Source organism: Lynx canadensis, chromosome A2 (assembly GCF_007474595.2).
Source record: "Lynx canadensis isolate LIC74 chromosome A2, mLynCan4.pri.v2, whole genome shotgun sequence".
NCBI classification, from domain to species: domain Eukaryota; kingdom Metazoa; phylum Chordata; class Mammalia; order Carnivora; family Felidae; genus Lynx; species Lynx canadensis.
Genome location: NC_044304.2, coordinates 154,291,097 through 154,312,895, shown reverse-complemented (window position 1 = coordinate 154,312,895; position 21,799 = coordinate 154,291,097). Strand labels below are relative to the sequence as shown.

General features: G+C 45.4%; 1 protein-coding gene across 3 annotated transcripts in view; it reads right to left on the bottom strand.

The window, feature by feature from the left end:
• Positions 1–21,799, bottom strand: part of TBXAS1 (thromboxane A synthase 1) — a 156,017-nt gene that overhangs the window by 61,913 nt on the left and 72,305 nt on the right. For all 3 annotated transcript variants that reach the window (XM_030308556.1, XM_030308558.1, XM_030308557.1), the window contains one exon: positions 12,233–12,349. In XM_030308556.1, coding sequence (XP_030164416.1) covers positions 12,233–12,349 — 117 coding nt within the window. The remainder of the gene's footprint in view (positions 1–12,232; positions 12,350–21,799) is intronic.

Sequence of the window (21,799 nt, the reverse complement as noted above, 5' to 3'; positions counted from 1 at the left end):
CCCCCTGGGGGAAAGTTACCTGTTTTCCTTCTCTCACCTCTCACATTGGTTGTCTTTATTCTAGAAGATGCTGAGTGTATGGCTGGTCAGCTGTTTGGTAACTAGCAGTCACCATCAAGTGTAAAGTATCATCCTCAGCCTGGGAAAGAAATTGTTCAAGGAAGAAGTCCTTGCTCACCTGGGGTTGACTGTATGGTTAAATCATCCAGTTAAAAAAATGGATATATATATATATACCTATATATATACCTATATATATATCTATCCATTTTTGGTATATATATATATATATATATATATATATATATATATAGGTATATATATATACATATATATATATATCTATCCATTTAGGTATATATATATATATCTATCCATTTTTGGATATATATATATGTATATGTATTTTGGATATATATATATGTATATATATAGGTATACCTATATATATACCTATAGATATATATACCTATATATATATATACACACACCTATATATATATATACACACATGTATACATGTATACATATATGGATATATATACACACATATGGATATACATATATATAGATATATCCATATATATCCATATATGTGTGTGTGTGTGTGTGTGTGTATCTTTTTTTTTTTTTTTTCCTGACTATGTTTAGGGAATTCTGAGTCAAGGTATAGACAGAGGGCAATAGAGTTAATTCAAGAAGGCGGAGAGAGCTTTCTGAGTAGTCAAAAGAGAACTCGTGAGGTAATGACAAAGAAGGGGTAAGAAGTTCTGCTCAAAGGCTTTCTTCTCTCCTTTTAGGTGATCCCCAGAATTTCATCACTGGAGTGTCCTTCTTTGAGGCTAAGATGCTGACCTTGTTAAATACACTTGACCCTGGGAGAGCAAATACTCAAAGCCTCTGCCAATTATCAGATTTCCTCTCCTTGGCACTTTTTACTTGTGTGACCTTGGGCAAATTGCTTAACTTTATTGAGTCTGTTTCTTCATCTGCAAAATGGGAATAATTAGACCTCCCTTGAAGAGTTTGATAGAGATCATATACATAAAAGGCTTGGCCCTAGAAGGTAGGTTGGCTGTCCTCTGGAGGACCCCCATGATCCCAGACCAGTTTGGATACCTGGCAACATTTTCTCTCCTCTTATTCCTCATAGACAGTGCCACATCTGATCCACCTGTTCTGGCCTCACCATGTTAATATCACTTCCTTGTATCATCTTTATCTCCCCACTGACTATTCTAATTCAGGCTTTGCCACCTGTCACCTGGAATACGGCTGTCATCCTGCTTCTTAAGAACAAAGCGGTGGTGGGGCACCTGGGTGGCTCAGTCGGTTAAGCGTCCGACTTCGGCTCAGGTCACGGTCTCGCAGTCCGCGAGTTCGAGCCCCGCGTCGGGCTCTGGGCTGATGGCTCAGAGCCTGGAGCCTGCTTCCGATTCTGTGTCTCCCTCTCTCTCGGCCCCTCCCCCGTTCATGCTGTGTCTCTCTCTGTCTCAAAAATAAATAAATGTTAAAAAAATTTTTAAAAAAAGAACAAAGCTGTGGAAGCATCTTTGTAATCTTAGTACTTTGTGTAGTGCCTGACACATAGGTGTACTAAAAAAAAATTTTTTTAAAGAGCCTCCCAGACTCCTTTCTTTTCACTTTTCAATCCATTCTGTACTCAACACCAGATTGGTCTAATGAAAATACTTGCTGAGGTGCCTGGGTGGCTCAGTTGGTTAAATGTCCGACTTTGGCTCAGATCATAATCTTCACAGCTCATGGGTTCAAGCCCTGCGTCAGGCTCTGTACTGACAGCCCAGAGCCTGAAGCCTTCTTTGGATTCTGTGTCCCTCTCTCATTCTGCTCCCCCCCCCCCGCTCATGCTCTCTCTCTCTCTCTCTCTCTCTCAAGAATAAACATTAAAAGATTCTTTTCAAAAAGAAAATACTTGTTATTATCTAAGTATCTCAATTGGCTGAAGGACAAAGAACAAGCTACTTATCCTATTTTCCAAAGCCCACCAAGAATGGAATCCTGCCAATAACTATGATTGTAAGATTAGCAGATCTTCCCCCAGTCAAGCCTTCAGATGAGATCACAGCCCAGGCCAATAGCTTGACTACTACATAGAGAGACCCTGAAAGAGAGGTGTCTGGCTAATCCATGCCAGATTCCTGACCCACAGAAACCACGAGCTAATAAAGTTTTGTTGTTTTAAGCTGCTAAGCTTTGCTTGGGGTAATTTGTTACACAGCAATAGATAATACACTCTTCATGTCACCTTCTTGGGGCCACTCTTGTATATTGTCATGTACTATTGAAGTTGTCAGTATTCTGTCAGGAATGAACTCAGTGCAACACATTCAGTTGAGTATCTAGAAGTATCTATGTGATGGCAGATTGACTGAATACTCATTGAGCGCCTTGACATAGAAGGAACATTCATAGATTGAAGAGCTCTTTCTATCTTAGTTTAAATGCAGTGCTGTTTGCTGGGAGCTGGCCCTTATGAAAGACCGTGTACCCATGCTGGTTCTACCTCTTACTTTTGGCAAGTCATTTGAATCTCTGTGAACTGGGGTCCTCATCCCCAAATGAGGGGCCAATTGAAATGCACTCTGAAGTCCCTTTCCATGGACATTCTAGGATTTGAAGGCGGCCGCTAAGCATCAGATTGAGAAAGTGACTTAGAGACCATAGAAAGAACAGGCAACTTCCTAGTTGGGCACAGTAAAGGATTAGATTCATGACCCCTCTACTTGCTCTACTTCCATAAGAAAGTCTTTTTGTATTTCTTTGATGCACTGACTTCACAATTACATAAAGACCTAAATCTGGTTATTTTTATGCTCCAATGATTTAGTAAAAGTGAGAATTAGAAATCCAGATCCTCTGACTTCTGGCTTGTTGCTTTTTCCTCCAACATCAGAATCCGCATTCCCTTTATTCCTCAGTCTGTTTCTAGGTTATAATTTCACTTCATGCAGCTATGATGCCATGAACTTGGAAAACAAATAAATACCATTAAGCCTTCAGAGCCCTGGAAGTTTGGAAAACAGAGTTGGCCTGAATGCTAGGGAAGACTCATTTTCTGAGCAAGGAGAGGGAAGGAGATGCATTACCTTTTTTTTAATGTTTATTTTTGCAAGAGAGAGAGTACGAGAGCTTGTGCACACGCACATGAGTGCACAAGTAGGAGAAGGGCAGAGAGGGGTGGAGATAGAGGATCCAAAGCAGGTTCTTCACTGAGAGTGGAGAGCAGGATGCAGGGCTCGAACTCACATACCAGGAGATCATGACCTGAGCCGGAGTCGGATGCTTCACTGACTGAGCCACCCTGGCACCGCACTCCTGCATTATCTTATGCTTCAAACTGAGATGACCCCCATACCTCGATGGTGTATAGGCGGGGTGACTCATTTGTCTACATATGAAGAGGGATTCTGAAAAAAGCGCTGAGATCAAAATACGGCCCTTGGGAGCTGTCCCCCTGGGGCCATGGAAAGGGGAGACTCCAGAGGTCTGACTTGTAGCTGTCCTCATCTGCTCCGCAAGTGTCTGTCGCACGGGTCCAGGGGAAGTCTCTTTCCTTACTCCCTCCCTTTCAAGTACCTAATAGCTCCTCACTCTCCAGTGAAGCTCGCACCAAACACGCCCCAGGCACAGAACTGTCGGTGCCTCAACCTACTTCTCCAGTTTTCTCTCATGTACTGTGTGTTCCAGCCAATTTGTACTCCTCTGTTCCCTGAACACATCCTGTACTTTTCATCCAGATGCCTTTGTTCCTGTAGCTCATTCCACTTGCAATGCACCTTCTCCCTCTGTCGAAACTCCGTCGAATCTTCAGGACTCACTTCCAATGCTACCCCCTGCCCCTCAGAGTGGCTTCTGATGCTCCGAAGAGGATGTGAACGCTGTCACTGTTTTCCATACTTGGTAATCATGTAGGAATATGCCCTTGTTGCCCTTCTGCATTATAAACCCCTTAAAGACAGGAACTAATAAACCTTCATTGAATTTTATAAATTTAATGTTTCATTCTATTTGGCACTCTCAGACCTGCAGGCAGTGGTGTTTTGGAACTGATGTCAGAGGGGGATTTTTCTAAATAAATAAGGGTCAGCTCATGGGGATGGGAGATGGTATTTGGGCATATTGTTGGCTTCAAACATGAAAAGATTAATACCTTAAAGTGCTTTAAACAGGTGGCTAACATGTAAAATTAATACCAGTTAACAAAACTTATCTCCTTTTGCCATCCAGATATTAAAAACATCCACAACTTATTTTTATGCAGAATTTCCTGCTGCTAAGTATCAGCTCTAGCCATCTAGGTGAATAATCAAGTGTCATTTCTAATAAGTCAGCGGTTCCTGTCAAGAGTTGTGACCAATTAGAACTCACCCCGATGAGGAGGTGGCTGCTGGTGTTGCCAAGCAACAGCCAAGCTGGGAGGCACATTTAGATGCTCGGTTAGATTTAACCAGTGGCAAGTCAGAGTGACATTATGATTCTGGCAAAGGAAAGCCAAATTATAGCCCAGGATGGGGTACCCGTGATGAGGAGTGTGTTTTCTTTTAAATGCAAATGGAAAAGGAACATTTTAACCAGAATTTAAGCAGTCCATCATTATACTGATTTTAATTAGGAGATTAGGTGTCAGTGGAATACAACTGTGTTGAAAGATAATGGTCTCTTGCTGCTAGATAAATACCCAGACATTCTGCAAAATGGGCAACTGGTCAGGCAGGGACAATGTCTTTTTGGACTCTGAAGTATTTATTGCCACAGCCACACTTGGTTATAATGACTTTCATTTTTATTGTTTGAAAAGATTAAGAAATAAAAGCAAATATTAAAAATAGACTGCTGCAGGCTCATGCAGCCGCGAGAAAGCTGCTTGCTGCAACATTACTGGAAGCCTGGGTCCTGTCCTAGAAGCCCTCATGCGTGATCATCCGGAAAGTGTACGGTGAAAATTTAAAGGCCAAACTAAACCATGATGAAGACTGTAATTCTGTGAAGCCTTTTGCACTGAAATGATCGTAGCTATGCATTTACTCATAAGCTGGCTATATCAACTTAAATTTTTTAAAATTGTAGTCATTCTGGAGTAATATGTCTTCTCCAAGGCAGGAAAGGCCTGGAGGGAATAATAACCACATCTGCCTCTGCCTTTAAGATTCATACATTATTGACTGTGCCTTCCTGACAGGAAACATCTGGATGAAAGTGAAAAATTAGGCAGAGAGCTGGATTCTCGGCGACTGTGAGAGATACCAGCCTTCCCTGTCGGTCTGGCTTCTCTTTAACTGAGTCCCTGTCCACGGAGATGTGATTGGCTCATTTAGTGTTGAGTGACACGCCCAGCCTGGCTCAGGCTGTCATGTCTGAAGCTTCCAGGTCTCCTGTATCTGCTCAGTCACCATCAGCTTAGTTTTGTGGGTGAATGAGGCAATAACCATCACTTCTACAGTGCTTTGAGGACTGAGAAGACACGAGCCACCATATTGGGTTGGATCCGTGGTCCAACCAATTTGGAGCCACTTAAAAATGGCCGCCCTTCATGGATTCTACCACGAAAGTCACAGCGCCCCATGGCCTCATTTCTCTCAGTAGCTGACTTTGATGTTAACGACCCATGCTTTCACCTACTAAAAACTTAACTAAAACCTAAGCCCGGAACAAGATTAAACGGATTTCTTCACTGCAGATCTCTCCAAACCTGTTAATATGTTAAGGTAGATAGCAAATCGCTCAGAAGATGGTTTGCAGTATTTTCCGGAATTGTATGACCACGGGTCCTGTCAAACCGTTTTCCTCAGTAGTAATTCATAGCTTGAAAGTTCATTGTCATAGAAGTATAGTTTTCATGCTTTTCTCTTAACTGTATTATTTTGTATTTTCTTGGTTACACTGAAAGCTAGCTGCCACTTTTGTGTTGATTTACACAATCTTAGAAGAATGTTAGAAACTTATTCTAATTGATGTGATATTTCTAAAATCAGAAGAGCTTAGAGGAATATACAAATGTGTAGATTTCATGGTGTGCTCCCTCTTTCAGATGAATTATAAAATTCAAAAATAAGATTAGTGCTAACCTCGGTCCCCAGGGAATCCCCCTTAGTTATATTTTTCCCTCAGAGGAGAATTAATTTAGCCCCAGTTTTGTTTCTTAAAATTAAATCTATTTACTTCCTGACCCCTAATAAAGTTTTACACAACCCCAGGGTTACTCATTAATAGTCTTTGGTAAAGAATCTAGCACAAGACTCTAAAAATCTCAATAAATCTACTGGTTGCCCTTTTTAAAAACTTAATCTTTTAGGGGACAGGGTGAAAACTCTGGCAGGTCAGCTGGGCAAAATGTTCTCTAATAAAAAAAAATCCTTTGTTTCCTCAGCGGTGCTCAGCAGTCCTGTAACTTAAACCTCAATAGCTTGGCTGTCACTGGACTATGATTTCGGTGGCCTTTTTTTTCTGGAATCAGGGATGCAGCAACTACATTTTCACCAGTTCTGCATCGTTCTGTGTTACCCCTAGCCTTAAGCCGAAACCCAATCTTCTTTTAAGTAAAAATATGGCTTCATGATATAATGCTGATTCTAAAATAACTTTCAAGCGTTGCTGACCCATGCTGCCTAATATGCACACAGATAAAGACGGTGCCATCTAGAGCCTTTGAATATTAATGACACTTCCAGACACAGGTAGTAAAGGACTCAGACCACCAAGGTGCTAAAGGAAAAAAGCCTCAGAATTCCAAGGGAAAGCAAATCTTTATTTCAAGAATAAATTCTGCAGTTTGATAATAAAAGTCCCCAAGCTACTTACAAATTCAGAAAGGAACGGAGATATTGATATTTCAAAGCTATTTCAGGGAAAACGGACTCAGATGCCCATAAACCGAGTGGAGAGCAGGCTCGGGTCTGTTGTCCGAGCCTCTCTTATTGCCTCTGCCCCTCCACCCCATGTCCTTCGGTGCCTCATTCTCCTCTCTGTGTCTTTGTGGTCTGTTTTTTCTGTTTCTGCATGTATAGGCTCGTGACTCCAAAGAGAAAGCCAACGATTTGCCTCCTCCCCTTATTTAATTTTTCCTTGATAAAACTATTTCCTTTTCTTTTTCTTTTATCTTAGTCTCAACATATATCCTTCAGTAGAAAGCTTCCTGACTCTTTGATTCTTCATTCATCCATCCATTCATTCATCCAGCAAATCATTATTGAGTGCCTGTTCTGTGCCTAGTGCAATGCAGTTAGCAATAAAGAAAAGAGAAGTAAAGTAAATGGACTGTTCACTGGCAATAGCACTACGGAGAAAAATAAACAAAGCAGGGAAGGGCATAGAGAGTTCTGGGGCCCAGCTCCTGCAAGTCTGGGGAAGCCCTGAGTCTGAGATGGTCAGGCAAGGGACCAAGAGGAAGGACTCACACCAGTGCTTTCCACTCTGACTCTTATCAGAATTGTGTCAGGGAACTTGTAAAACATACAGGTTCTCAGTCACCCTTAGACATTCTCATTCTGTAGGTCCTAGGGTGGCTAGAGTTATGTATTTTTTAAAAATATTTATTTATTTTGAGAGAGCGGGAAGGAGAGCGAGGTAGGGGCAGACAGAGAGAGAGAGAAAGAGAGAGAAGCCAAGCAGGCTCCGTGCCGCCAGCACAGAGCCCGACACAGGGCTGGGACTCCAGAACCGTGAGATCATGACCTGAGCCTAAACCAAGAGTCGGACGCCTAACTGACTGAGCCACCAAGGCGCCCCTAGAATTAAGTATTTTAACAAGGATCCTAGGTGATTCTGGTGCAGCCCTTGGTCACACAGGTTTGAGGACCAGTGACATAGAGAGCAAAGGCCAGTGGGAGGTTAAGGTCCAAAGAATGCATCCAGAAACTTAGAGGGTTAGTTTGGTTAACTATTGGTTAACCCAAACTATTGGTTAACTCAGTATTTTACTGGCTACATGTAATAAAGGTGACTCACTTATGCTGGGCAGGGGCACTAAAGTCTGGTGCCCTGCCCTCCTCCCCCACCCCTCCACCCATCTTCCCCAGGATGAAAGACCACCCCCTTGTCATATCCTCCATCCTGTCTACAATCTGGTGTAGAGTGATGCTCCACGCTCAGAGCCCCAAATCTTGCTCTTCGGATTCCAAAGGAAGCTCCCTTTGAAATTAGGAAAACTCTTTTCTCTCCCAAGACTGTTTAACTTCCAAGACCCCTGTCCCAGTAGGACTCGAGAAAGCCTGATCTGCTGTTCAAGACTGAGCACCGGCCTCCTTGTTCTGGAAGGCGCCCCCTTCCTCCTTCGGGAGCAACACGCACCATTGACTCAGTGCAGGAAAGAAAATCACAGGGCGTGTGATTTAATGTTTGAAAATATTATCTTTGCCACATATTTTTTCATCCTGGTGTTCCTTTCTATTTCAGCAGCGCTGAACACCTGTGGCTGCTCCTTGCTCCTTGCTTCTTGCCATGCGTTTCCCTTCCACTTTCTCCTGGACTCGCAGGCTTTTCTTCCCGAGGCTTACTTGTAGGTGTCTCCTCCGCCCTGCACTTAGATGTGGTTCTCCCCACCACCCTCTTCCCCTCCCAGGTAGACTGCATGCACTCTGGGGGTGAGATCGCCCATGTCTGGGTTTTTGAGGGCCATCTTTCCTGCCGTTCTCTCCTGAGCTCCAGATCTGCAGTCAACTACTTGCTGATGCATCTGTTTAGATGCCCCACCCCCCACCAAGAACCTTAAATTCGTGCGGTCTAAATGCTCCAGAGGTGGGGAGAAGGAGGTCTACTGCTGCCACGGAATGGCATCCTTTCTAATGGAAACCCAAGAACTTAAAGTATATTAAGTGGAAAGAAGATTTTCAATAGAGTTAAATTTACTGGGAGTGTATGTTAAGTAATGGGGTAGAATCGAGGCAAACCCCAGGGAATCCAGTCTGTGACGTTTCTTCCCCCTGGGGGCACCTGGGTAGCTCAGTTGGCTAAGCATCCAACCCTTGATCTCGGCTCACATCGTGATCTGACGGTTTGTGAGTTCAAGCCCCGTGTCTGGGTTCTGCACTGACAGCAGTGAGCCTGCTTGGGATTCTGTTTCTCCCTAGCTCTGCCCCTCCCCAACTCGTGCTCTTGCGTGACCACGCATGCTCGCTCGCTCGCTCGCTCTCTCTCTCTCTCTCTCTCTCTCTCTGTCAAAATAGACTTAAAAAAAAAATTTCTTCCTCTCCCCCTCTTCTCCCACCTCCGGCTCCCTCTGCCTCCCTCCCTGTCATTTATGACCTCCCTCCTTCCCCTAGGTACCTCAGTGCAGTAAAACACTTGGAGGAACTCTATTTTCTGCACCTAATTCAGGTTCTGAGAATTTGATTTCTGAACCAGGAGGAGAAAATGCTTTGGATCCCAGGAGCATGGAGGTTGTTTGGGAAATGACATCATATCCATTTCTGGAGTATACTCTATAAGGTGCTAAAGAAATCTAGACCTTGAAAAAAGATTCGGATTTATTTTTTTTCCCCAAAGAAACATAGCTTAAATCTGTCAAGAAAACTTTTTTCCCTTTCTTGAAGCTTACTTTAAAAACAAAATCTGGTATCCTTCATCATTTTCTTTTTAACAAATGATGAGATTCCGCATCCAAATCACCTGCCAAATCACCTTTTCCTAAAATAAAGAAGTGTGCTGCCACACGTTTGAGCTAGTGATGTCCACCCATGATTTACCTACTTCTCGTTCCTTCCTCTACTGTTGGTTAACTCAGTACTTTACTGGCTACATGTAATAAAAGTGACTCTCCCTCCACCTGTTTGGGTGGTCAAAACACTGCTTTGCAAATTTTATTTATTTTTATTAAAAAAGTTTTTTTTTTTAACTTTTTTTGTTTTTGAGACACAGAGCACGAACAGGAGAGGGGGAGAGAGAGAGGGAGACACAGAATCCGAAGCAAGCTCGAGGCTGTCAGCACAGAGCCCGATGCCGGGCACGGGGCTCGAACCCACGAACTGTGAGATCATGCCCTGAGCTGATGCTTAATCGACTTAACCAACATTTAATCGACTGAGCCACGCAGGCACCCCAGCTGTGCAAGTTTTGAAGAAGCAGGCCCTTTCTTCAAACAGATCCTCACCTGAGTCTCAGTCTCTAACACAGCGAAGTGTGGAGCAGGGCCCGTTGCTTCAGCTGAGGGGAGACCTCCCCTCCCAGTGTTTCCTTTCGGGGAACTTCCACGAGGGGGTGGCTCCCAGCGCTGGCTTCACATCGGAATCACCCCGGGAGTTGCAAAGCCTCAGACCCAGACTGCATTCCAAGCCAGGCCAATTGAATCAGAATGTCTAGACGTGGGATCCAGACACCAATGGTTTTCGAAGCTCCCAGGTGATTCCCATGTGCCCACGAGGCTGAGGAGGGCGGTGTCTCCTGCTCTCCACACCCTCCCTTATCAGACTGGGAGCTGGGAGGAAGGGACTGAGCGTGAATGGGCAGCCGTCAGAATCTGGCTCCGTTCTCCCGTGTGCTTTTCTGCCCTCCTGCCGGTAAGGCTGCAGCGTCCCCTTCCGGGTCAACTGGCAGGCCCACGTGACCAGATGGCAGAGCTACGTTTCTCAAAGGGCGTACCGGTAAGAAAGGAGAAATTTGTATTTCCTCTGTGTGAAATGTGTTTCCATGCCTCAGCTGGTTCCAAGCTTAGGCAGAAGACACAGAAGTGTTGCTCCTGAGCCCCCTAGGTTTCCAACATAGCCCCCATATGCTCCCCTTTCCCCTGCCCTCCAGATAGCCCCTGGGACAGTCCCACGGAGCCTTAGAACAGTGTTCAAAAATCACACATAGGGTAGAGGAGCCGGGCAAACAGAGAGGTTAAGCGTATTCAGGAGCTGAATTAGGATGTTGGCTCTGACTTACACGCTGTGTGACATGCTCACAAAACTTCATCTCTCTGTGCCTCAGTTTCCTTATCTGTGAAATGAGGGTGCTCATAATCGTATTTACGTCAAAGGGACGTGGTAAAGATTAAGCGTGTTAATATAAATGGGAAGCTCTCAGAGTGGTGCTGGCACAGATAAAAGCTTGGTGGGCTTCAGCTGGTGCTACGTGAGCTCAGCGCACCCTCTGCCCTCAGATACCAAAGGCTGTGTGGAAACACAAAACCTCACTGAACGTGGGCAGGACCACTGGTTTCTGAGTGAGTTATATTGGATGGGATTAATTGTGAAGTATGGGACCTCTCCTCTTCCTGGGGGCGGGGCTTTAGAAGATTTCTAGGAATTAATCAGGACTGTACGGATGAGCATCTTGTGATTAAGAGCGGCTTTCACTTATTGAACTGAAGACAGGCGACTCTGAGCCCAGGTTTTCTGGAACAGCTAGACATGGTGGATGAGTCTGGAAGGACGCTTGCTTTGGAGTTGCCCGGGCACTTGGGACTCTGACTGAGGCAGTCCCTGAGTGCTTCACATCAGAAGGGCTCAAGTGCACAGTCCCGAGTTCTTACAAAATTCAGAGCAGACACCGAAGGCGCACCAGCAATTGAGAGGCCATCAGTGAAGATCAAGTGTGACAGAACTTGGCCAAGAGGCAGGACAGACAGCCCGAAGAAAAGGGCGGGTCTGTGGGTGGGGGAAAGAGGGAGCCCAGAGTTTGAGAGCTGGTAGCATGTTGTGGATGGCCCCTGGTCCACTGACTTGGCCCCCAAGGCTAACCCGGGCATGCCTGCGTGCCTAGAGTTCACTCCTCCCCAGTGATCCGCGGCCACCTCTTCCCTATTTCTGACTGGACTCGCAGCTCACCTGTGTTTCAACCTGTTCTCTGGTTCCTTGCTGTGTAAGAGGTGTTTCACCTTTCAGATGCATCCGCGTCACCTGGGAGTTTATTAGAAATGCAGGATCTCAGACGTGCTGAGTCAGAATCTGCATTTTAACAAGATCCCCAGGTGGTCTATCTGACCTGGAAGCATGAGAGGGCACTCCTCCGGTTTTTCTCCTGGGCGCCCCCAAAATGCCTGGGGCAGAGTCTTGGGACTTCACAGGAGTGCCTGTAGACTCACAATTGCTTCACAGCAATTGGAGATGTGGGAGGCTGGAGAAATGGAAGACACTCGGATACATGCCCTGCAGCATAGGAGGCCCCAGTGGGCAGGGCATTTTAATGCACCTTCTGGACAAGTCATGTGGTGTGAACCAGCGCTCCATCGCCATTTGGAGAGAAGAAACCTCTTTCGGGGAGGGGGTGGGGTGAGTCTGCTTTTCCCGCGTCTTACCTCATTGAGCTTCTCAGGACTGAAAGCAGAAGTCAGGACACTTCTGACCTCTTCCCATCTTTTGTCACGTAAAAACAGGACGCTGTCCAATACGGGTTTGGACTCCAAGCCAGACACCTGAGGACAACAAGCAGAAGATTAGAACACAAGGGAGCCAAAGACACCTTGGTGGCAACACAAGTCTATTGTAAACACTTGGGTTAAAGTCCACCAGTGACCAACAAATTAGGAGATTTCTCTTGCGAGGACGCAGAGGAAGCATGCGAAGCCTCATGGATAACGATGTAAAGGTTCATGGCTGGGGGCCTGGAGGCTGCAGATGGGTGGGCTCTGTCACAGTGCGGTCACTACTGTACAAACAAATCAGCAACTTCTACGTGTTGTGCATTCCCGCTGCTGAGTGAGGGTTCCCCCAGGACCCTACAGGAGGCTTCTCAGAGATGGGCTAGTCTTTCCTGGGGTTGAGTTTCATGTCTGAACTTTGTGGTGAGGGGTTTTGGGTGGCTGGATTGGTCAGGTTGGGCTGGGAGTTGACGGACTCATGTCTCTGGGTCTTTGGTGATGTGTATGTAGAGCAAGAGAGAACGTGGGGAGCATGGGGGGAGGGAAAGGGAAAACAGAGAATCTTTCAGAGGCATGTCCCACTGGAGCCGCTTCTAAGAGAACACCTGTCATGTTTCCGAGTTCTTCTATTCATTCATCCATTCATTTTTTTTTTTTTCACTCAGCAAACATTTGTTGTGTCTAATGTGCAAGGAGTTGGCTACTCAGTGTTGAATAAAGAAGACATTGTGGGGCGCTTGGGTGGCTCAGTTGCTTAAGCGTCTGACTTTGGCTCAGGTCATGATCTCGCGGTTCGTGGGTTCGAGCCCCACATCGGGTTCTGTGCTGACAGCTCAGAGCCTGGAGCCTGTTTTAGGTGCTATGTCTCCCCCTCTCTCTGCCCCTTCTCTACTCACGCTCTGTCTCCCTCTCCTTCTCTCTCTCTCTCTTTCTCTCTCAAAAATAAACATTGAAAAAAAAAGATATCGCACTGACCCTCTTGGAGTTGATAGTCTATTCGGGATGCAGACAGTAAGCCTCTGAACTAACAAATATGCATGTCATGAGAAAGAAGTAGGGCAAGGCTAGAAAATGATAGGTGCCTGACTGGCTAGGAGGGCTTCTCAGTGGAGGAGATATTCAAGCTGAGTCTGAAAGCATGCAAAACACAAGGTCTCCTCACTCTTCTTCCCAGGCCAATCTGTTCCATTTTGAAATCAGCTACTCCTACCCAAGTCATCAAAACTGGGGTCCCTGCAGCTGGTCAGAGTGCACCCAGACCCAGGGCTGTGGGGTACAGGAAGGCAGGGGGATTGGAAGACCTAGTACTCTTTGGAACAATGTGTGAGGGACAGTTTTTGCTATTTCTTTTCACTGTTTTGTAGTTGAAATATGAAGCCAGCCATCATAATTCAAAAGCCTTGTAAAAGCTCGTGTTTAGAGGAAAATTATAATTTTCTGATAAAATATGAACATTCAAAATAAGCTATAAAACATAACTGCAAAGTATCCAGGAGGGGATTTAATTATATATTAGAACAAAGTTGCTGAGATACTTCTCTGCAGAGAAATGCCTCTCTCTGTTTAGAATGAAACTCTAGGAGTACCATGGCCATTCTACAGAATTATTACCTTCATGGAATTTGGGAAACATAATCCATTTGTTTGGGTTCTGGAGTCAAAGAAGGAAAATTTACATATTGGCAAACACCCAGTCCTGGGCCATGTTACATGAAATAAAGCATCTCATTCCAAGGAGAGCTGGGTGGTTTCTGGGGTTTGATGAAGCAGAATAAATTAGAGATAAGAGCAATGGTTGATTGGATTTTGCATCTATCCTTCAGACCCAAGGAATGGATCCATGAGATTTTTTTTTTTTTTTTAATCTTGCATCTAGAGGACAAATCTGGTCTTCCGTGCAACTTGTCCATGTTGTCCTCAGATGTGTCCCTCGTCAGCTTGCCTGCCAGTGCTCTCCTCTTGGCCCAGAACTGCCATTAGAATTCTCCATTTTGTGATGGAAAATTTCAGGGCCTTGGTTAGAGTGATGTTTTGGTTTCTAGAGATGATGCTGTAATAGGGAGAGCAGCCGATTGGTCGTTTCAGGAGAGCCATGGGATGGTGAGGGGACAGTCTGACAGATTTTGGAACATGTAGTTGGAAACAGAAGACTTGGAAGATCAGAGAGTGTGCTTAGGATGCACTGAAAAACTACTTATCAAATACGTATTATGTGGAAGAGGAAATTTAGGTGGTTTTTGGTGACCTTGAGAGGTGGAGGTGGGTTCCATACTGGAAGTGATGGGGGAAATTCCAGCTCACTTTCTAAAGGAGCACTTCTGAACAGTCAGAAGTCAGAATTATTCCAAGATAAAATAACCTGCTTTGAGCGATGAGCCCCCATTGCTGGTGACCGTAATCCATTTTTTAGAAATTCTGCACAAGAGGCTTGAGTGTCAAGGGGGGATTGGTCTAAACGATGCTTAAGAATTGTTCCAACTCTGAGGCTTCATCTCCAGGGGGCCCCTGCAGGCTGTTTTTTGATTTTTAGTTTGCCTACACACACACACACACACACTTTTCAATTGTGGCAAAATACACATAATGTAAAACTTACCGTTGTAACCATTTTTAAGCACACAGTTCTGTAGCATTAAGTACATTCACACAGTGCAACCATCTCTGCTGCCTGTCCACAGAATGCTTTTCATCTTACACAACAGATGTTCTGTGCCTATTAAACACTAACTCCCCTCCCCTGCTCCAGCCCGGTCTCCAAGTAATAATTGACTTGATTGAGTGATGCCTTGAGAGCTCCGTACAGAGAGCTCTCCCCCAAAGGAATGAGGTACGGGACTGGTAAGTCTGGGTAAGGACTATGGAGATAGGAAGGGAACACAAGACTCAGGAAGAAAAATCCAGAGATCTAGGGCTGTCTACCCAGCCCTGTGTCCTGAGTCTCAGCGAAGGCACCTCCACTCACTCTCCAGCCTGGTGTTGCCAGACTGCAGGCAATAACCAGCCATGAAATCAACATAGTGGATGGCAACCAGCATTTTAAAAAAGAAAAGCTAAGAGACACAAGGAATATAACACAGTAGAACATACAGAGGAGCATTTCACAAAGTAAGGATAAGAATTTTGTTGTTTTCAAGATAGGTGTGTGTGTGTGTGTGTGTGTGTGTGTGTGTGTGTGTGTGTGTGAGAGAGAGAGAGAGAGAATGTGGTTTTGTGTGTGTATTCTGTGTCATGATGTGAAAATATGTTTTTACTGTAGGCCACAGTCAAACAAGTTCAAAAAGCCTACTTAGCCTACTAAACCCCAAACTGGGAGTCATCCCCCCAACTAAAGTCCTATTGGTCACAGCGTTAGCAAGCGCTAACATTTATCAAGCTCCTACTATGTGCCAAGCGCTATGCTCGCATTGAGACTATCAAGACAAAGAATGGAATCCTTGCCCTCAGAGTTGCTCACACTTGACTTGCAGGGTGGGAATGGGGTGGTTTACAACCAATATTGCTGATCTTACAGCTAACAAAGTGCTTTTCACACCACTTCATTAATCTTGGGAGTGGTTCTCCAGGAATGAGGAAACACTGCCCTGCCAGGCAGTGACGGATCATAGCGGCCTCGTGGCTCCCCTGCTAAGTTTCCCTCAGACAGCTGAATGTGTTTGTCTTTTCAGTTAAGATCTCTTAAAAGAGAGTGTAGCTTCTTATTAGACCAGCTGAGCATAAACTTGAAAACTTTGAAGAATCCCATCACCCGGAGGACCAAGTTACGAAAGAAAACCAACATCTCGGCATTCTGTGTTCACATGTGTTCATCATTTATTGGGTGATCAGTGTGGGCCAAACCAGTGCCTCTCAACTGGCCTGATAGAGCCACATGAGAACCACCCACTCTTCCCAGAAGGCTGCAAAATGCCCACGGTGCATTTGCCATAACCGAGTACGCATGTCATTATGCAAAAAGTGTAAAAGAATATGAAGCCGTAGCCAAAAAAAAAAAAAAAAAAAAAAAAAAGGTTGTGTCCTGGAACATGCAAGAACATTGACTTAAGGTCTGCATGATCTCTATGATGCCTTGGCAAGGCAGACAACAGTTCTCCAGCAGCCACCCAGAGCTGCCGGTAACAGGTGAACAGGATATGGTTATAAATCACTGGTCATGATGCTCGTCCTGCCAACCTGTTTAGTGTAAAAGTGTGTCAAATAGGCTGCAAAAATATTAACATCAAAGTATGCCATGATCACAAGATTCCGGGCCCACGGCTGCAAAGTTTCTTTCAGATTCTCACACAACCTTGTACCAAAGACCTGGTACTCCACAGCACCACCTGTCTCTCTCCTCACCTGCGTGTGTGAAACCTGTCGCACTGCCTCTTATTATATTAATCAACAAAAACTCTAGAATGCTCTCACCTGGATAACCCCAAATTCTGTTTCCTGAAAACCTGTTCTTTCAACGTGTGACAATTGCGATCTGGCTGTTCAAAGATTCCAACCAAACAGGGCTTCTTGTCTGGTGCTTTGAAATAGCAACAGTGTTCCATCCCCACTGGACAGTTTTCATCCATGCACTCTTGGCCAGTAGAAAATGGTCCCGAGAAACACCATGCTCCCTCGCTGTGGTCTGAGAGCATGGCCTCTGAGGAAGGAGGCTGGCTTAGGGGGCACGTGGGGGCTCAACCCAGCTCAGGCTTCATGTTCCAACTTGGCATCTGCTAGTGGAAGGAAGGGGACCTCTCCTATTTGGACAAAGTCCTGATACAGACTCTGGTGGCCCTGCCTGATATAGAGTTCTTAGCATTTTGGCTGCCAAAGAGGAGGAAACCACAGGTTTGGAACTGCACTTCTGTTAGCCCCATGCCCCACAGCTCAGGCTCTTCTTGACTGGGGAAGGGGTCAGGGGGCCTTGTTAAATCTTCTGAGGAAAACTTTCAAAAGCTCTCAGCAGTTTCTTGCCAGAAGCAGAGTTGAGGAGGGGCAGGGTGTCCCTGATCTAGCACCTGTCGCACTTGGCTGGAAGGAAAAATTCCCTTGGGCCCAAGGGACCCTTGCATATGAAGCTCAAGATGGCTCTCTGGGATGCTGGTGTGATGCCATGGTTTACCCACTGGTGCTGACTGCACCTGAACTGGGAACCAGAGAGCCCCAGGGGTTAGCTAGTCGAACGCTCATACTTGACAGGAAACGGGTTCAGAGAAATGACAGGAGTGGTCCACGTTACTCAGCTATTTAAAGGCAGCAAATGCAGATTCTGATTTAATTTCTTTAAGCCAAGTGCCTTTCACCATGCTGCTGGGCTATGGCTTAGAAGTAAAGGGAGAATGGGGGAAAATGGGGTGTCATTAAAAGGAGATTGGGCAGAGAAGCATGAGGGTCAGTACTCACAGGCACAGTGACTTGACTTCCTGAGATGTTCAGGAATCCAACCACTGGGACACCAGCATTGCTTCTGTGGCTTATTTACTATTCTCTCCCCCAAATTCTAGAGGAGATTCATCTCTAGATGAATCTGTCACCATAAAAGTTAAAGAAATAAGGTATAAATACAAGAACAAGATTTTACTTATCTCCTTTTAAAAATATGTAAAGATGGCTTCCTGCTGAACCGAGGGCCTAGTAAGACACGGAATATGAAATCATTTTCAGCGAGATGTTGAAGTTTAAACAACTGCAAGGCACTGAGAGAAGAGCATTTGAGCATTCGAATCAATACCACTTAGCACAATTCCTACACTCCTAAGGCTTCATGATGCACTCCGTGCCTTTAAAAATGTTAACGTGCACACTTACCTACCAAGTTGAAAACGTGAGGCTATGTGTGTTTTACAGACCAAATGCAATTCTCTGAACCTGGCTTTTTCAGGGCCAGCCATGTCTAGACATGGGGAAAGCGAGGGAAAGGGGAGGCTTACAGGTTGTGGGCATCCCATCATGGCTGTCACTTGGGGACTAACCATGAATAGCCCATCCCAGGATGAGACGCTCCCAGCTCAGGCTGGAGGGTTTTCTGTGCATAGCGCAGTGTGTCATATAAACCAGAGAGTCCTCGCTCAAAATAGAGCTCAGGCAAATGAGATCGCACACATCTGTTTCTGGCTTTCGGCAGTCTGGGTTTTAAGTATGGACGTCTGCCTGGCTCAGAGCTGTGGACCTATCATGTACCCTGACCCTTCTCAAGAAACACAAGGCTACTAAGTGCATTAAGTCAGAGAAAGACAAATACCATATGACTTTCCTAACCTGTGGAATTTAAGAAACAAAACAAATGATCATAGGGGAAAAAATGAGAGAGACAAACCAAGAAACAGGCTCTTAACTGTAGAGAACAAACTGATGGTTACCAGAGGGAAGGTGGGGGGCGGGGGTGATGGGTGAAACAGGTGATGGGGATTGATGAGGGCACTTGGGATGAGCACTGGGTGTCTTATGGAAGTGTTGAGTCACTATATCTTACCCCTGAAACTAATATTATCCTGTCTGTTACCTAACTGGAATTTAAATTAAAACTAAAAAAAATCACAAAGGTAAAATAGCATTCAAGGTTTGACTGAAGTGATGAGAGCTTCCCTAAGTGCGCAAAGACCGTCCTCTCGGTGTAAATCGTAGCGCTTGCGTTTGAAAACCTGAAAGTTTTCATTTATTCAACATTTTATTTAAGGGAAAGGGGATCAAGGTTTTCTAGATGAGCAAGTTTTCAAAAGCTATCAGTGGAGAGGTGCTGGTTGCCGGTGTAGGGGACAGTTGTATGGCAAACCGGCCGGGCTCCCCCCACCCCCGCCTCACCGGACACCAACCAACAGGCAGGTCCCTTGGCCCCAGCACAGGTGGCCCGATCCACCTGGAGCCCTGGATGGAGCTTGCTTGCTGACGAGCTCTGTAACGAGGCAGTACACCCCTGTTACTCTCTGTAATGGGGTGCTGCTGCAGATACACGGGGTAAGAAGGTTCTCAGTGATTCATTTGCCTCAGAACTTGAGTAATCTTTGCTAGTGCCAAGGGCTTTGTGGTTTCACAGGAAAACCTATGATTCCCATGTTGTATGTGGTGAGAGGCGGCACCTGGGGCAGCCAGGCCCTTGGGTCTTGATGGTTCTGGATAAAACCACTCACCAAATCCATTACATGGCTATAGGTGGGACTCTAGTGAGTCAGTGCTGTGGCTGGACCTACGCTGGACAGGGGGCCCCCCAGTGTTGCCTGTGAGGACGTGAGGGTTGGTACCCACACCCTACACACATAACACCACCTCCGCTCCACATGCCTGGGGTAGAACTAGGGATAGGCAGCCTACAGCCCACCCCGTGGACCATGCTGCCATTTTGGTCCAGAACACAGAGCTCCTGGCAGCAGGTTTAGTGACTGAACATGTTGTTTCCATGCCCGCATCCAACTAGACCGATGTAACATAGACCACAGACCACCCTACGTCTTATCAACCTTCCTACAGCTTCCCCAACCCTAGGCTCTGAGGAGAGGCCAGGAATAAGAAGTTCCCCTGCTGGTTATGACTATTTCTGCCCAGTCATGTGAACCCAGCTCCATTTTCCCACAGATCTTTAAAAATAAAAGCTGTGCGCATGGCTTCATGGAGTACCCGATAGCAAAGAAGAGCTAATTAAAGATATCTAAATAAAAAAGCTGGGTCCTGAGGTGCTGGGACATCTGAGGTTCCATAAATGCTAAGAAGGGGGTGCCTGGGTGGCTTAGTAAGTTAAGCATCTGACTTCGGCTCAGGTCGTGATCTCACAGCTTGTGGGTTTGAGCCCCACGTCGGGCCCTGTGCTGACAGCTCAGAGCCTGGAGCCTGCTTTGGATTCTGTCTGTCTCTCTCTCTCTCTCTCTCTGCCCCTCCCCTGTTTACACTCTTTCTCTGTCTCAAAAATAAATAAATAAACAAACATTAAAAATTTTTTTTAATTAAAAAAATGCTAAGAAGATTGATTTGGGTCTAATGGTAAACTGTGGTGGTACCATCATGAAGGCACTTCAGGAAGCACTTAGTGCCCTGATAGGGGCCAGAGGACTCCATCTGGAAAGCGGGCAAGATGCTGTGGAGACCCTGCCCAGAACTGAGGACCTCCAGCAATGTGAGTGGGAAAGCGTTGATATGAGATCTGCCACCCTGGGTCTGACTCATCGTCTCTTCATCCCAATGTTCTTGAGTTAGAAAAAAAATATTTCATTCATCAATTCCGACTTCAAATAATTGCTCCGTGCTGATGTGTGTCAGAGAGTTCTCTGTGATGTCACACCAGCTCCAGTCAGTGCGCTCCATCAGTCAAATCTTTGGGCCAGACCCAGCTTCCCACATCACAGCCATTCTCCGCCAGGCTCTTCTGGGACACACGTAAGTCAAGCCCACATTTGTGAGCAGAGATGGGCTGTCACAGTCAAAAAAGGAAAGCGTGCATTATCGAAGTTCCTTCTCACTTAATGGATCAAACTAATATGCTGAGGTATTTTCTGTATCACAAGGGACCATTTGGTAGAAGCTTGCATGGAGTAAGCGTTTAATGTTTACTGAATGAATGTATAATAAAAGCCAAATTGCTGAACACTTAAGTAAACATGGCTTATTAGAGGGAAGGCAGCATGGTGTCGGTATGAAGAAAGCATGCCTCACTAATCTCCTTGAGTTCTTTGAGCAGATAAATAAGCATATGGATAAGAGGGAACCACAGAACCCAATTTAATTTGACTTTCAAAAACCTGTGAGAAAATCCCACTCTAAAGATGGTTTTTAAAAAATTGAGTCACTAAGGATTGTTTTATCATGAATATGGAATTGGCTTAAAGACCATCAACAAAGCTAAAGATAAGTGAATACATTCCCAGATGGAAAACTATAAACATTGGGGTTTCCTAGAGATCTAATAAACTTTGATGGGTCTTTTTACATGTTTAGGAATGATCTAGAAGAGGAAGTGTGTATTGAATCTCCAGGTTCAGGTAATACCTGGTTCTTCTGGGGACAATGTTACGGTGATGGAGGTTCAGTTCAGTTGGAACTGAATAGTCCTCATGTATGTGGGCCATGGGGTGTTAAAGAGAAGGATTACTCCCTGAAGGACCTAAGAGTTGAGTTCGCATGAAAGCCACACCTTCATTTAGCTGTAAATAGCAGAGGGCACAATGGGGTCAGTGATGATGTGGTGCTGATGACAGATGCTGTGAGTATTCAGACAAGGGGAAAGGTAAATGTGGATTGAAGCAGGGAGGCTTCTTGGAGGAGGCAGAATTTGAGGAGAGCCTGGAAGAAGAGCTAGGGTTGAGTGGCTGTAGGGAAAGGGGAGGGTCTTCCCATTGATTTGGTAGCTAATGCATGCCAAGTGCTTGTCTCACCTGCATAGGTGGGGCATGTCTGTGTGATCTCATTTAGCCTCACAGCAGCCCAGGTAGGTAGATCACCTCCTCATTTCCCAAAGACAGAATGAGAGGCTTAAAGAGGTTAAATGATTTACTCCAGCTTACATTGCTGGTAAACCCAAGACCCACTGTTACACCACCTCCGGTT